The following is a 14,704-nucleotide window of genomic DNA, read 5'->3' on the forward strand; positions in this document are numbered from 1 at the left end:
CAGGCAGAACTATAATTTGCCCATGAACTGCAAATATTCTTTGTAAAGAATATGTATTTCTTCAAACTACCACATGGAAAATTTATTTGAAACGTACCGTCTCAGTCGTGGTGATCAGGATTGTCCGCAGAAGATGCTACTGCGTGCGAGGATATTGTCCTTTCAACTAGCTGAAGCAATTCGTCCAACGACTGTTGTATGTTGGCCGCATGGTTTCCCGACAAAAATGATGAGATACGCCCAAAATTTGCTTTAGATCCTTGTAGTAGGTTACGGAGTTGAAGTCTGTCTGGATTTCCCTGTGTCAATTGTCTTGACAAAGATTCGCTCTGACTGGTCAGAAACGAAGAACTTATATTTTCATGGTCGCGGTCCTTAAATGATCAAGTCACACGATTACGACAATGTTACGACATTGTCCGGTTTACGACATCAGCTGTCGTAAACCGGATATAGTGTCTTTGCCAAAAGTGTTTTTTCATAGTTAAGGTTTATTTGATGGTTATATGTCCAATATTATGGTTGTATGTATGTGAAATGGCATGTGGTGGAGATAAGGCATTAATAAATTTAAGTAAAGAAGTGTGACGTAAGTTTGTTTATTTATATATGAAATGCGAGACAACTCGGCAAGTGAGTGACGCTAGCGAGAGCTCTATTTTTAGGCAGTCTACAGTTTAGCGCGTCAGTGAACACACGGGTTTTTACAGCTCCGCTCACTGTCGCCTTTGTAGACCATTGTACCCATAGGTAGGGTTAGGTTATCGATAACTTACGTTTACAACATTTGTGTCAGCAAGTATTTAATTTGGTCGCCGGGATTTTCTGATATATTGACGCGAATTTAACGAACATTTCAAGGTCGTTTGGGATTTTCGTTATTACTATCACTCCCGCTACTCTCATAGTTCCATTGTCCTATATATATATATATATATATATATAGTACTCTACGTATATAGATATCAATACAGCTAATATTGAGGATCTCACTCAATTAAAAGGAATTGGTGAGGCAGGGGCAAAAATTATTCTGGCTGCACGTGAAAGTCTGGGGGGACTTACGCTCGAGGACCTGAAAATGTTGGAAGGTGTGCCAAACACAATCTGGGACCCATTGCTAAAGGAGGGGAAGGATGTAATTGGGAAAGGGACAAAACCACGGTCAGACGGCCAAGGACGAACGGAAAGCTTGGCTGCTGCACTCTATTCAATGGAGGAAAGGTTCTCGCTGTCCCTACAGGAGCATAGGGAACAATTAGATTATTTACGAAATCAGCTAGTAGAGAAAGATAAGCTCATCTCTAAGAGAGATCAAGAACAACAGCGATTGAGAGAATGTGGGGATAAACATGGTACTGTCCAGCAGATGTTGGATAGGGTAGACAGAATGGCACCCAATGGGGTTTATGGTAAAACGGGGGGCGAGGAACAAGATGCTGGTAGTGGTGTAGGCATAATTAACTAGAACTGTCGCCAGGATGGCTGACTAATACCCCTGCAATCTGCACGAGTCAATGGTGAATTGGAACTGTTAATTAGAGGCTAACTAAGATAACCCCGTTAAATAGTGACCAGTTGCCATAGCAACCATAATTTTGAAAAAAGTGGCATGCACATCTACACATTGTCCTCTATATTTGTGTGAAGTTTCATTGAAATCGGCCCTTCGGTTTAGGAGGAGTTGTCGGGACAAACTTAAAGTTATGGTTCTTATCAGAAAACCTGTTTATAGTTATCAGTTGCCATAGCAACCATAATTTTGAAGAAAAAAAATGTGGCATGCACATCTACATCTTACTATCGTGTTATAGTGCCAACATATGATTGCAAGTCCGAGTGGGCCCCTTACTCTCTCCAATTCAACCACATCGCCAATAGGCATGGTTGGGGAAATCAACAGAGGATCGATCGCTTTATTGAGAGCCTTCGTGACAACGCTTTAAAATTCTATAGCTCTCGGCCTGTTTCTGTCAAGACAAATTTTAAACTACTATGTCAGAAAATGGAACAGAGGTTTGGTAAAAAAGATTTACCTCACATTGTTCGGAGGAAGCTGCAAGACCTCAATCAGAGTCCCTGTCATGAATTATTATACGTTTTATCTGCAACATTCTATGATATGTTTTCGTTGTATGTACTTGTCTATGACGTCATGAAGTATATGACGTCATGCGTAGATCAGATTCAAAATAAACATCGAACAGTACGGACGACCTTTGTCATCTGTCTCGTATATGAACACAACGCAAAGTACACACATAAGTATTGAAAGTCCCGATGAGGAATTAGAGGAGTTCGCTGAACGGACCCAAGAGCTAGCCACTGACGGTTTACCTAATTCATCAGAGGACTTGGTCCAGATGATGGCCGTTGATGCATTCCTCAGGGGGTTGCTTGAAAAACGTGCTGCCTTGACAGTAATGGACAAATCCCCAGTCACATTAGATGATGCTCTAATGATGGTTAAAAGCGCGGTGACTAACCAGAGAGTAATATTAGGGACAAAACAGAAATCGGAGGTCAAGCGGGTGTCATTCGCTGATGATAATTTTGACTCGAGCATTCATGAATCGCCATCTGTCAGGTCCATTGCAAAGACTGATAGGTTCGAAGTTCAGGTACAGAAGCTGTTGAATGAAGTGGCGGGTATGAAACTGGAAATCCAGAGGATGTCCCAAGCAGTCCAATGGGGGGCTCGTTCTCGGTCACCTACCAGAGGCGACGCTGGGACCGCAGCCACATCACCTGTTAGAAATGGGCCATGCTATAACTGTGGAGGACTGGGACACTTCACGAGGGAGTGTAAACAGCCAAAAGGGCGAGGTGAACGACCGATGTCTCCTCAAAGGTCAAGGTCTCCGTCACCAGGGAGAACATCGGGTGATTTAACGCCAAAGGGTTGAGACAATAGGCCACCCCTCAACCCGAAGTGTACAGGCGAGCAACACAGATTGGCCATCATTGGATTTTCGAGTGCAGGAGGTAACTCTCCGTGATCAGGGACAAAATATATTGGCAAAAACTCTATCTACCAATTAAGATTGGCAATACGGTTGTTAATGCGGTTATAGACACTGCAGCCCAGGTGTCTATTATAAGCAACGAGTGTTTTAACACCATATGCTTTAGCGGAGTACCTGCACGGCAAATATGGCTGAGAGGAGTAGGGAAACATTCCAGACTTCCAGCCAGAGTTGTAAATGACATAAATGTCGGAATAGGGTCTATTAACACCAAGGCCGATTTCGTGGTAGCGGATATTGGGGATGCAGTTATCATTGGCATTGATTTTCTTGAAAAGCACAAGGCGTACATCGATTTGTCCACTTATACAATATCTCTAGATAACCAAGTCTTCCAGGCCAAATGTATCGGTGATAATTCAGGGAAGGAGGCTCGAATATTTGCCCTGACTGTAAAGAAGAAAGTGGTCTTGCCTTCGGAGACTGCTAAGTTTGTACCCATTACTGCTAAGGGGGCTCCCATAGAAGGTCACATGGTTCTCCATCCCTCTAAGAGCATGAAAGGGTTGCTTTCGCCGGCTAGTCTTCTTAGGTCAGTGAATCATGGTATGCTATTGCTGTCTCCTACGAAAAAGTTTATCTCGCTGAAGAAAAAGCAAGGGGTGGGAAGTGGACAGTATCTTTACGGAGGAGGAAGCATTAGAAATTAGGCATATTACGATCTCCGACGAAGGCCAGAGTATAGAGGAAGCGATGGACGAGGTCCCCGAGCATTTAGTAGATCTTTGTAAGCGGGCTACAGCGGACCTAAGTTCATACCAGGCTGTTCAGGTAATCAAGCTGCTAGTCCGATTCAGTGATGTTTTTGCTAAGAGTGACCTCGACCTCGGGTTATTTGCTTGGGACATAAAACATCGTATTGACACAAGGGATGCTACGCCAGTCCGGCAGAGAATGAGGAGGACTCCGTTAGTGTTCGAGGAAGAGGAGGAGGAACACCTCAGACAAATGTTGCAGAGGGTGGTTATCCAACCCAGTTCCTCTGAGTGGGCAGCGCCACCAGTCTTAGTCAGGAAGAAGGATGGCAACTTGCGGTACTGTATTGACTACAGAGCGCTTAATAAGGTGACTGTGAAAGACGCCTTTCCTCTTCCGAAAATCGAGAGCTGTTTGGATGCGCTTGAATGTAATCGGTTTATGAGTACTTTGGACATGGCTGCCGGGTATTGGCAAGTTGAAGTCGACGAACGGGATAGACCTAAGACTGCCTTCGTTACTAAGTATGGGTTATTTGAACACCGTCGATTACCGTTCGGTTTATGTAATAGCCCTGCTACATTCAGTCGCGTTGTCCAACTTGTTCTGTGTGACCTTAGTTGGAAAGAATACCTAGCGTACCTGGACGACATTATAGTTCTTGGTGCGACCTTTCATTTTCATCTGAGTAACCTAACGGAGTTTTTTTTCGCGACTACTGCATTACAACCTGAAACTAAAACCGAGGAAATGTCATCTGTTCAGAAGTAAAGTATTGAGGGAGTATCCCTTAATCCCAGCAAACTCAAAACATTAGAGGAGTGGTCTGTGCCAACTAACAAGAAGGAGGTTGAATCTTTCCTTGGCTTCACAAACTACCACAGGGAATATGTGCAGAACTTTGCAGGCATTGCTGTCCCGTTACATGAACTGACGGGAGGGAGTAAGTAAGTCTGGACTACGGAACACCAGGTTGCTTTCAACGAGCTTAAGTCAGTTATGTTAGTTTCCATATCTACTTCGCAACCCTTGGAGATAGTATGCATGGACTACCTGACACTGGAGCCTTCGAAAGGAAACATACAGAACATCTTAGTGATCACTGATCATTTTACACGGTATGCTGTAGCCATTCCTACCAAGAACCAGACGTCTAAGACGACAGCTGATGCGTTGTTGAATAATTTCATCGTTCACTACGGAATACCCAAAAGGATTCACACCGACCAGGAAGCAAATTTCCAGAGCAACCTTATGAAAGAGTTGTATGGGCTGATCGGAATACAGCAATCCAAGACCACCCCATATCATCCTCAAGGAAATGGCCAATGTGAAAGGTTCAACAGGACGCTCTTAAGCATGCTAGGAACATTGGAACATGCTCAAAAGCTGGACTGGAAAGCTCATGTCGCGACATTAGTGCACGCGTACAATGCTACAAGGAATGACAGCACTGGGTTTTCTTCATTCTACTTAAGGTACGGTCGTGAACCGAGGTTACCAGTAAATTAGCATTCAACATCGGACAAGATCAGGATGTGCCCAAAGTCATTACTAGCACCAAGTACGTAGCAGATCTCAGGAGGAGACTACAAGAGGCGTACAACACGGCACTGTTAAAAGCAACAAATTCTCAGGAAAAACAACGGACTGGATATGATAAACGGGTAAGGGGAGCTTGTGCGTCTGTAGGAGACAGAGTACTAGTGAGGATAGTTGCCTTCGACGGGAAGCACAAGTTAGCCGACCGATGGGAGGAGGATGTGTATGTGATCCTCGACCAGCCGGACTCAACCATGCCAGTGTTTGTGGTCAGGAAGGAAAACGGCGAGGTTATGAAGAGGACGCTACACCGGAACCTATTCCTGCCTATTGGGCATCTTGACCCGTTGCCGAAAGAAAGAGACGAAACAAGAACACCACCCAAACCAAAGCCAAGACCAACACTCAAGCCGCGGATCATGACTCAGTCTCCACCTCCACGGAGCTCATCTGTGGACAACAGGTTGGACACTGAGACCAGTGATGACAGTGAGGGAGAAGGGGGATTGTGGGTGTCGGTACCTCAGTTACAGGATCCGCCCGACGCTCCATCGAACCATGAGTCGACCATGGGGGAAGACACCGAGGAAACTCATACTGAGGACACAGAGTCCAAGGAGGAGGAACACCCGGTTGTTGAGGAGGTACAGGACGTGGATACCCCCTGGACGGAAGTACGGCGATCCGGTAGGAGAAGACGGAAGCCGGACAGATTTGGGGACTTCGTCATGGCAACGGATCTGGTGGCTAATTCTTGGAAGGTGAAAGCAGAGTATTTAAGATCACTTTTCCAGGATGGCTTGTTTGCGTCAGGTAGTGAAACGATTTTGACCGCAATCATCAATATAGTGATGGAGAACTAATTTCTTATTCCAGTGATTTATTGTACATATATGTTTGCTTACTAGATTTGTTTTTAAATAGAAATTAATATGGTATCATAATATTATTTTACAGTAATTTAAGATACAATTTCTTGTATTAGTGTTAAAATATCTGTTAACGCCAAGGTGCATATGTATGTTGAGATTAAATAAACGTTTTCTCATAGGTACGTCGGTAGCAACCCGCATACTGTTGGGGGCAACATATTTTTATACAGGTGTGTGTGTGTGGCACCCTGTAAGATTTATTGGTTTATTTTATTCTTTATATTCATAAGATTCAGTTGAAATGTATTGGGTCTAATTAGTATTACTTTGCATATAATGTTGTCGCTGATTTAAATCCGTAATCCGCATCCGCGATCGCCGTCGCCAAGTCTCGTGAGTTACTTTCACTTTGATTGAAATGTATGCGAGTGTGACGTTAAGTGTGAAAGTTATTGTATACCTGTTTGACCAGTGACAGACTGACCTCTGACACCTGTCGCATTGCGTAACATTTCCCGCGTTAATGTTTTCTTCGCTTCTCGATTCTTTCTTTTCTATTCACTTCTTATCTTCTCGTAGAGGTAACATCGATGTATACATTTGTACATATAATATGTAGAGAGAGAGGTGGGTTACATCACCGATGGCTTAAGTAAATCCCCGGTACCACATACAGGGTAAGTTATTTATTTACTGAGTAATTGCTAAACTTAATATTTATGCTGGTAAATATTAATGTTCCTTATTTTATATTTATTGGGAATACCATAACTTTCTCATATGTAATTATGGGTGTGGTTATTTGGCCAAGATAATCTTTTCTTTACGGAGAGTTCTTTAACACTGATATTATGTGTCGGAGTAATGATGTACGGGTATTATGTAAACCATATTCATATAGTTTTCTAGTCTTCATATCGTGAAATGATTGTTTCATCACTTTACAGTTTTTTTTAAAGTATCGTACGCTACAATGTGAATTGTCCATATGTAAATGTATTATTAGGAGAGTTCGTTTTGTATATTGTCTCATGTGTGTTTTAAATTGTTACAGGGAAAATAAATTACCCAAATGACTCCAGATACGGCTTTGGTATTTTTCTGTAAAAGAACCCAGATACCACACAACAATAATATGCGGGATGTTTTTATCAATATTCAGTACAAAAATCATCGCAATGCATAATAATGAACACTGACCGCCGTGGCCTTTTATGCAAAATCAGCATATGTATGGTCAATCATAGTTTCCTGAACTGTTTATTGTTCCATATTGTTTAGTTGTAGAACAATATAAACAGATTTTAAGAAAAATTACGCGAGTACAATATATACATTTATATTCTAATGTAACGTCCGCTCTCCATGAACACGGGACGTGAAAGTTCTTTTTGGGATGGTTGTGGTGTGATAAACATAATTCAACACTGGATATAAAGTTTACTTATATTTATTAATCCACAGGTAAATCCCGAAGGTACAATACAATCCAATGAAGTTTCATCCATCTTCCACACTATCGCCGGTGCATTCACACTTAACAGTTCACACACATTTAAACAAAACTAAGTCCTCACATCCTAAAATATGTACATCCAAACGGCACTAAGTCCGTTTAGACTGAAAGCTGCTGGAGAACTTCTTATGCAAAACGCGCAAGTCTTTTTATATCCCCTAAGGGTTAATTAATATGTATGAATTGACGATGTGGTCAATTGACCAATCATGACCTTTACCCGAAATATGGGCGTATCTACACCCCATAACGTCATTTCTAATTACAGCCCTAGGCACTGACCACTAGTCCCACGGACCGTGTGCTACCTACTAACGACTGACTTTCAGGTGCTACCGTTTGGTTATATTTTTCTCAAATCAACATGCTTAGGGATTTCTTTAGATGACGTAGAGGTCACGTGGTTCAGTACTAGAGTTTCACTTGGTTTAGATAGACGTCTTTTGTGCTTACTACTGTTACATGGTTTTACGAGTTGCTAATACATCGGGACGGGGAAAAATTCTAGCCAGACAGTTGGTTGAACTCCTGGGACAAGTTTCGTAGTTTTGGTTTTAATTCTCAACTTCGAACTCTTGACTTTTTCGGGTCATTGACCGGGGCGTTTTGTACGTCACTGGGTCACGAATCCAAGATGGCGTCTGTACCCAGAGAAGGGGCAGGTTCTAAAACGCCAGTACGATCGACCGAGGTGTCGACGGCCGTTCGGGTTACACCCATATATAAGAACATATTACCATTGGACCATGACGTTTACGCCCCACCGATGTCTGAAGTAGTTATCGGTAACGTTACGCTGCCAGATGTGGACTCCGCCATTACGGGGAATAGTGACAGAGATGTGGGCGGAGCTCCACCTTCACCGTCTAGCATATATTATGCAAATCGCGCAAGTAGCGCAAGTCACGCCTCACGAGACAGTCCACGAGAGTCCGGGCCTTTGTTTACTTCCGGCCCGGATTTTTCGCAGTTGTTAATAAATAACCAACTAATGGTGCAACAACAGGCTGAGGAGATGAAAAAGATGAGGGAAATGATAGATAATATGCAACAGACTCCTCTTCAATCTGCTAGGCCTACAGTGAACGATGCATCGTCAGAGGAAGAAGGGGAAGATGCTAATGACAGTGATCAGGATCATGACCCAATGACACAAGGATTTCCCGAAGCATTACATGAATTGATGTGTGACGATACGCGTACAGAAGATATGTCTCCATCGGACGATGGGATAGATAGCTTAGAAATGTTTTTCGCGGGAGATAAGAATACTGGCCCGGACATTTCATCTAAGCTTGCCGGGATAGTTAATAATTCTGTTGGAGTTAAAGTGAGTGAGCAAAAACGGAAAGACATTTCTAACAAACATTCCAGGCCTAATAATTGTAAACTCCAAGTGCCAAGAGTGAATAAAGGTATCTGGAAGACACTGAGAAAATCCACGAAAGATACGGATGTTAAGTGGCAAACCACACAGCAAATGCTGTGTATGGGAATGTACCCGCTACTAAAATTGACGGACCTTCTGTACAATGCCAGTAAGGACCAAGGGGTTCTCCTGAAGAAAGACCTTATGTCGGCTTTGACTTTAGCTAATGATAGTTTTATTAGCCTTCAGGTGGCTTTCACCGATGTCTCACTTAAGAGACGCTTCATGTTGAAGTCAGAACTCAACAAGGAGTTTAAAGATTTGTGCAACACGGACAATCCTATCACAGATCAGCTGTTCGGTGATGATTTGGATACACAGATAAAAAAACTGGAGGAAGCAAAAGTGGGGAAGAAAATGGGAAAGACCAGGAAACAGCCTAGCGATAGGACTGCACCTTACCCAACTAAGCCATCGGGGTATCAACAGCCCAGTCGTCAAGGGCAACATTTTCAGTACCAACATTCTAGTCGAGGGAATTATGGACACTACCATGGACCTCGGCATACTACAGCTGGAAACCACCAAGCTCATCAACATCAACAGAATCGTGGCAGGCCATATCATTTTTTGGGGAAAACGAGGCCTCGAGGGAAGTCCCCGAGGTAACCCTTTCAAGGAAAAGCATGTAAGTGATCATGACTTTATCCTATTAAAGTGTTGTAATGTCCCAGATAATTTTGTTGGTGGAAAGATACAACAATTTCATAGAAATTGGCTTGACATTACATCGGATGAATGGATTCTGAAATTAGTATTCGGATACTCCATAGTTTTCACTACCCCACCATGTCAAAAGATTATACCACGCCAAATCTTGTTTTCTGATTGTGAAAAACTTATTATGTCTGAACAACTTGAGAAATTTATGGACAAAAATATTGTTGAACCGGTACATAGCTGGGACAGACAGACAGGTTTTATGTCTAATATTTTTCTTAGACCTAAGAGAGATGGGTCTTACAGAGTAATACTGAATCTGAGCAAGTTGAATAATTTTGTGGAGTATCATCATTTTAAAATGGAAATTTTAAGATCCGCAATCAATCTAATGACAAAAAACTGTTGGTATGCTTCAGTAGATCTTAAGGATGCTTACTACTCTGTGAATGTGTGTGAATCAGACAGACGATTTCTTAGGTTTGAATGGGATGGCAATTTATATCAATTTACATGTCTGCCTAATGGACTAGCATCAGCGCCTAGGATTTTCACTAAGTTAATGAAACCTGTGTATTCTACTCTTAGGAAAATGGGACATGCTAATGTGGCTTATATTGATGACAGTTTATTGCAATCCAACACTTTTGAAGACTGTGAAAATAATATCATAGACACAATTACATTATTTGATCAGTTGGGATTTACAGTGCATCCCAAGAAATCGGTTTTGGTGCCTACACAACAGATTTCATTCTTAGGGTTTGTTCTCAATTCGGTGCATATGATCGTACACCTGACAGAAGATAAAGCAACCGATATAGCTAAGCTGTGTTTGAGGGTTAGAAATAGACAGACATTAACTATTCGAGAATGGGCACAGCTAGTCGGAAAGTTAGTTGCCTGTGAACCAGGTGTTCAATATGGACCATTACATGTTAAAGCATTAGAGAGATTAAAAGATACGGAACTTAAAGCGCACCATGGAAATTATGATAGTGTTATGACACTGACTACAGACGTGTTGTGGGAATTGGATTGGTGGATTGATAACATTTCTTCAAGTTTCAACCCAGTTACTAGGGAAGATCCGACTTTTATTATTACTACTGACAGCTCAGACTATGGGTGGGGTGCAGTGGTGACAGATTCTGACTTGTATACAAGTGGTTTGTGGTCCTATGGAGAACAGAGAAATCACATTAACTTCCTTGAACTTAAAGCTGCTTGGTTATCCTTGAAGAGTTTTTGTGCGGATATGACTGATGGACATGTGCGTTTCTTTATGGATAATATGGTGGCTATATCATATATTTCGAATATGGGTGGAAAATGTGAAGGTCTGAACAATTTAGCAAGGAAAATATGGTTTTGGTGTGTTGAGAGAAATATCTGGATTTCAGCCTCTCATATACCGGGGGTTGATAACGTGGAAGCTGACAGGTTATCTAGGAAAATGAACTCAGATTTAGAGTGGCAACTTAGACCGAGTCTGTTTCAATGTATCGCGTCAAAATATGGGGACAATTTGAGTATTGATATGTTTGCCTCTCGCATAAACATTCAGATTCCTGTGTATGTTTCTTATCTCCCAGATCCTCAGGCCTTGGCAGTAGATGCATTTTCTATGAAATGGTCTAATGAACATGGAATTATATATCTCTTTCCTCCGTTTAGTGTGATAGACAGAGTGCTGCAGAAGTTGGTGGAGGATCAAGCAACAGCAGTTATGGTGGCACCCATTTGGACAACACAGCCGTGGTTCCCGGGATTATTGTCACGAATAACAGGGAACTGTTATCTTCTTCCACATGTCAACAATTCTCTGGTTCATCCAGCTTTTCCGGACAGACAACACCCTCTCCAGAAAATGAGATTGGGGGTATTTCTCTTATCAGGGAACAACTCATTAGTGGAGGAATTTCATCACAGGTTGCCAGTCTGGTCATCGATTCCTGGAAAGACTCAACGAAGAAACAGTATGGGTGTTATTTCAAAAAATGGATGCAGTTTTGCTTACAGAGACAAAATGATCCACTTAAACCAACTGTGACTCAAATATTAGAATTTTTGAACATGTTATTCCAATCAGGACTTGGTTATAGTGCGTTGAATACAGCAAAATCTGCTATCTGTTCATTTACATCTGTTAATACCACTACGAGTGATGTTGGATTGGGGAATCACCCCTTGATTAAGCGTTTTATGAAAGGTGTTTTTTGTAATAGACCTGCATTGCCCAAATATTCTACTACTTGGGATGTTTCCATTGTGCTTAGATATTTGAAACAGTTAGGTAATGATTTAACATTATTACAATTGTCTTGTAAAGTGGTCACACTACTGGCATTAGTAACAGGGCAACGTGGACAGTCTATTCACAATTTACATATTACAGACTTGAATTTCATGGCCGACAGATTAGACATTAAGTTTTCTTCTAGTTTGAAAACTACTAAGCCAGGATATCACCAGAGTGATATTCAGGTGAAGCGCTTTACAGAGCCAGGTTTGTGTATAGTTTACCAGCTAGAACACTATATAAAGAATACCAAGGACATTAGACTGTCAAATTCTTGTAATGAGGATTTATTATTCATTGGGACAGTTATGCCTCATCAACCGGTATCTCGAGATACTATCTCAAGATGGATTAAAACTACATTAAAAGAGGCTGGGATAGACATTAATAGATTCTCAGCACACAGTACACGAGGAGCCATATGTAGTGCAGCTGCTAAAGCTGGGATTCCAATTAACACTATTCTTAAAACAGCCGGATGGAAGGCTGATTGCACTTTTCGCAGGTTTTATGATAAACCAGTGGAGACAAATGTCTCTTTTGCAGATATCATAGATTTGTGACATTAATTTTCTAAGTTTTACACATATAGGCATATATATATAACATTTTGGAACATAAGGACAAGTATCACATGATTTTTGTCATGAGCTCACATGAACTTTGTCACGAGCCTGTCAATTTCAGAGTTTGTCATATTTCTCTTGGAATATCATTATGATTATGCCTTATTGTTTGAATGATCAGTTTACAATAATTTTAAAGACAGTCATTAATTAAGAATATTATGTTTGATGTATATTAGTAAGACTATTGCACGTATTATATAGACGTGTGAGTATATAGCTGCTTGATATGTATGTCATTTGTTCTTGTTTGGATTGTTTTGATCATGAATTATAGTGTATATAAGTTTAGGGTTGTTCACGTTGTTTGTGATTATATTATCTACATTGAATTGGTGTGTATATATGTTAAACAAATTCACCAACTCTAAAATCTCAAGAAATCCCTAAGCATGTTGATTTGAGAAAATTGAATATTAAACGAATTTATGAAGTTTGATAATAATTTTCTCAAATCAACATTATGCTTAGGGATTAATTGCCCTCCCTAGTTTCATATCCCACCCTGATATATTATTACACACTTGATGAATTTGCTCTAAAAACTGAACCACGTGACCTCTACGTCATCTCAATTAATCCCTAAGCATAATGTTGATTTGAGAAAATTATTATCAAACTTCATAAATTCGTTTAATATTCAATTTACCTTGATATAGAATGAAGGGTGTAAACCTAAAACGGGTTAATTAACTTACTGATCTAAGGGAAGCAACTCGAATAGATTTGGCTGACTATAGCGTATATCTTTAACTACTCTAGGTAACTTTGAACACATAACATATAAAATTTGTCTATTTCCTAGTTCACTTTACTTATAATGTATGTATCGTTTTCATAGATCTTTGTCATTACTTTAACAGCTCGGCTCCGTTTTTCTACAGATTTTGTTGAAATTACACATATTGCATTATTGGTCATGTGTACCTGAATATGTTGTATGAGTGAGTTTGTGGTTCAGTACCAGGGTCAAACATCGCATTAAATTTTTAACCCACCATCATCAGATGGTGTGCTAATCAAGGCGCCTTGTGTTCGTGGTCTTAGTGTTATCTCTATTTCCGAGAAAGTACTAAAGGGATCATTCAAAAATTTCACATACACCTTCCCCTTGGTCCTTAGTTGTGCATATTTTATTTTCAGAGCAATTGGAAAACAACATGGCGGACAGGCAGCCATCTTAGATTTTGACAATTGAAGTTTGTTATCGCTATTTCTCAAAAAGTACTGAAGGGATCTTTCTGAAATTGTATATGTAGTTTCCCCTTCGTCCCTAGTTATTCAAATTGCATTTAAAAGTACTGGAGGCATGTTTCTTAATTTACACAGATTAGTAAGAGGAAGGGGAAAATAGAGAGATCAATCCGACATGGAACCTATCAAGATCATTCAATGGTGGGCGCTAAGAACCCTCTGGGATATCTTGTTTTAGAAAGTCATCTACATTCAAAATTATACAATGGTTGGTCAATTTAGCTGTACCGATATAAACCAAACACAGCTATGGTATTACTCGTATTTGTCTGGTAGCATGACCATGGGATGGGGTTTCAAAATTAAACAAATTTTGGGGCTCACCGCCTGGGGGCAGGCCAAATGGTGTTAAATGGGATATACTAATGTAAAGGGCTTCCTCTCTGAATCATATTTGGTGAAATAGCCAGGTGAGTGATAACATCTGGGCCTAACTTAATTATTCAGTGAAGCAAAGCTTAGCGGAGGGAATATAGTAACACCACTGTCGGCATGTCTGTCCATCTTATCATGTGTGCATCGCACATGTTGTGAACGCGAAAGAAACCAAACCATTGGGGATATCTTCATGAAACTTGCAACATGTTACTTTTGAACAGAGGATAATTCCTACTGATTTTCAAAGGTCAAAGTCACAGTGTACATGTGGAGATTTAGCATGTGAACACAATAGAGACCAAACTGTCAGGATATCATCATTAAACTTACTACACATCTTACCTATGAATAGAGGACAGTTCCTATTGACGTTCAAGGTCAGAGATCAAAGAAAGCAACTTTG

At 40.8% G+C, this 14,704-nt stretch overlaps 2 protein-coding genes across 2 annotated transcripts; both read left to right on the forward strand.

Annotated features, from left to right (window-relative positions):
• Positions 1 to 8,075: 8,075 nt before the first annotated feature.
• LOC117342930 lies at positions 8,076 to 11,527 on the forward strand. Its single transcript, XM_033905231.1, has 2 exons — positions 8,076 to 9,709; positions 11,419 to 11,527. The coding sequence occupies exon 1, from the start codon at positions 8,287 to 8,289 to the stop codon at positions 9,688 to 9,690; it is 1,404 nt and encodes a 467-aa protein (XP_033761122.1). The 5' UTR covers positions 8,076 to 8,286; the 3' UTR covers positions 9,691 to 9,709; positions 11,419 to 11,527.
• Positions 10,334 to 11,794, forward strand: LOC117341798. Its single transcript, XM_033903660.1, has one exon. The coding sequence runs from the start codon at positions 10,334 to 10,336 to the stop codon at positions 11,792 to 11,794; it is 1,461 nt and encodes a 486-aa protein (XP_033759551.1).
• Positions 11,795 to 14,704: the final 2,910 nt, after the last annotated feature.

This window comes from Pecten maximus, chromosome 14, assembly GCF_902652985.1.
Source record: "Pecten maximus chromosome 14, xPecMax1.1, whole genome shotgun sequence".
Classification (NCBI taxonomy): domain Eukaryota; kingdom Metazoa; phylum Mollusca; class Bivalvia; order Pectinida; family Pectinidae; genus Pecten; species Pecten maximus.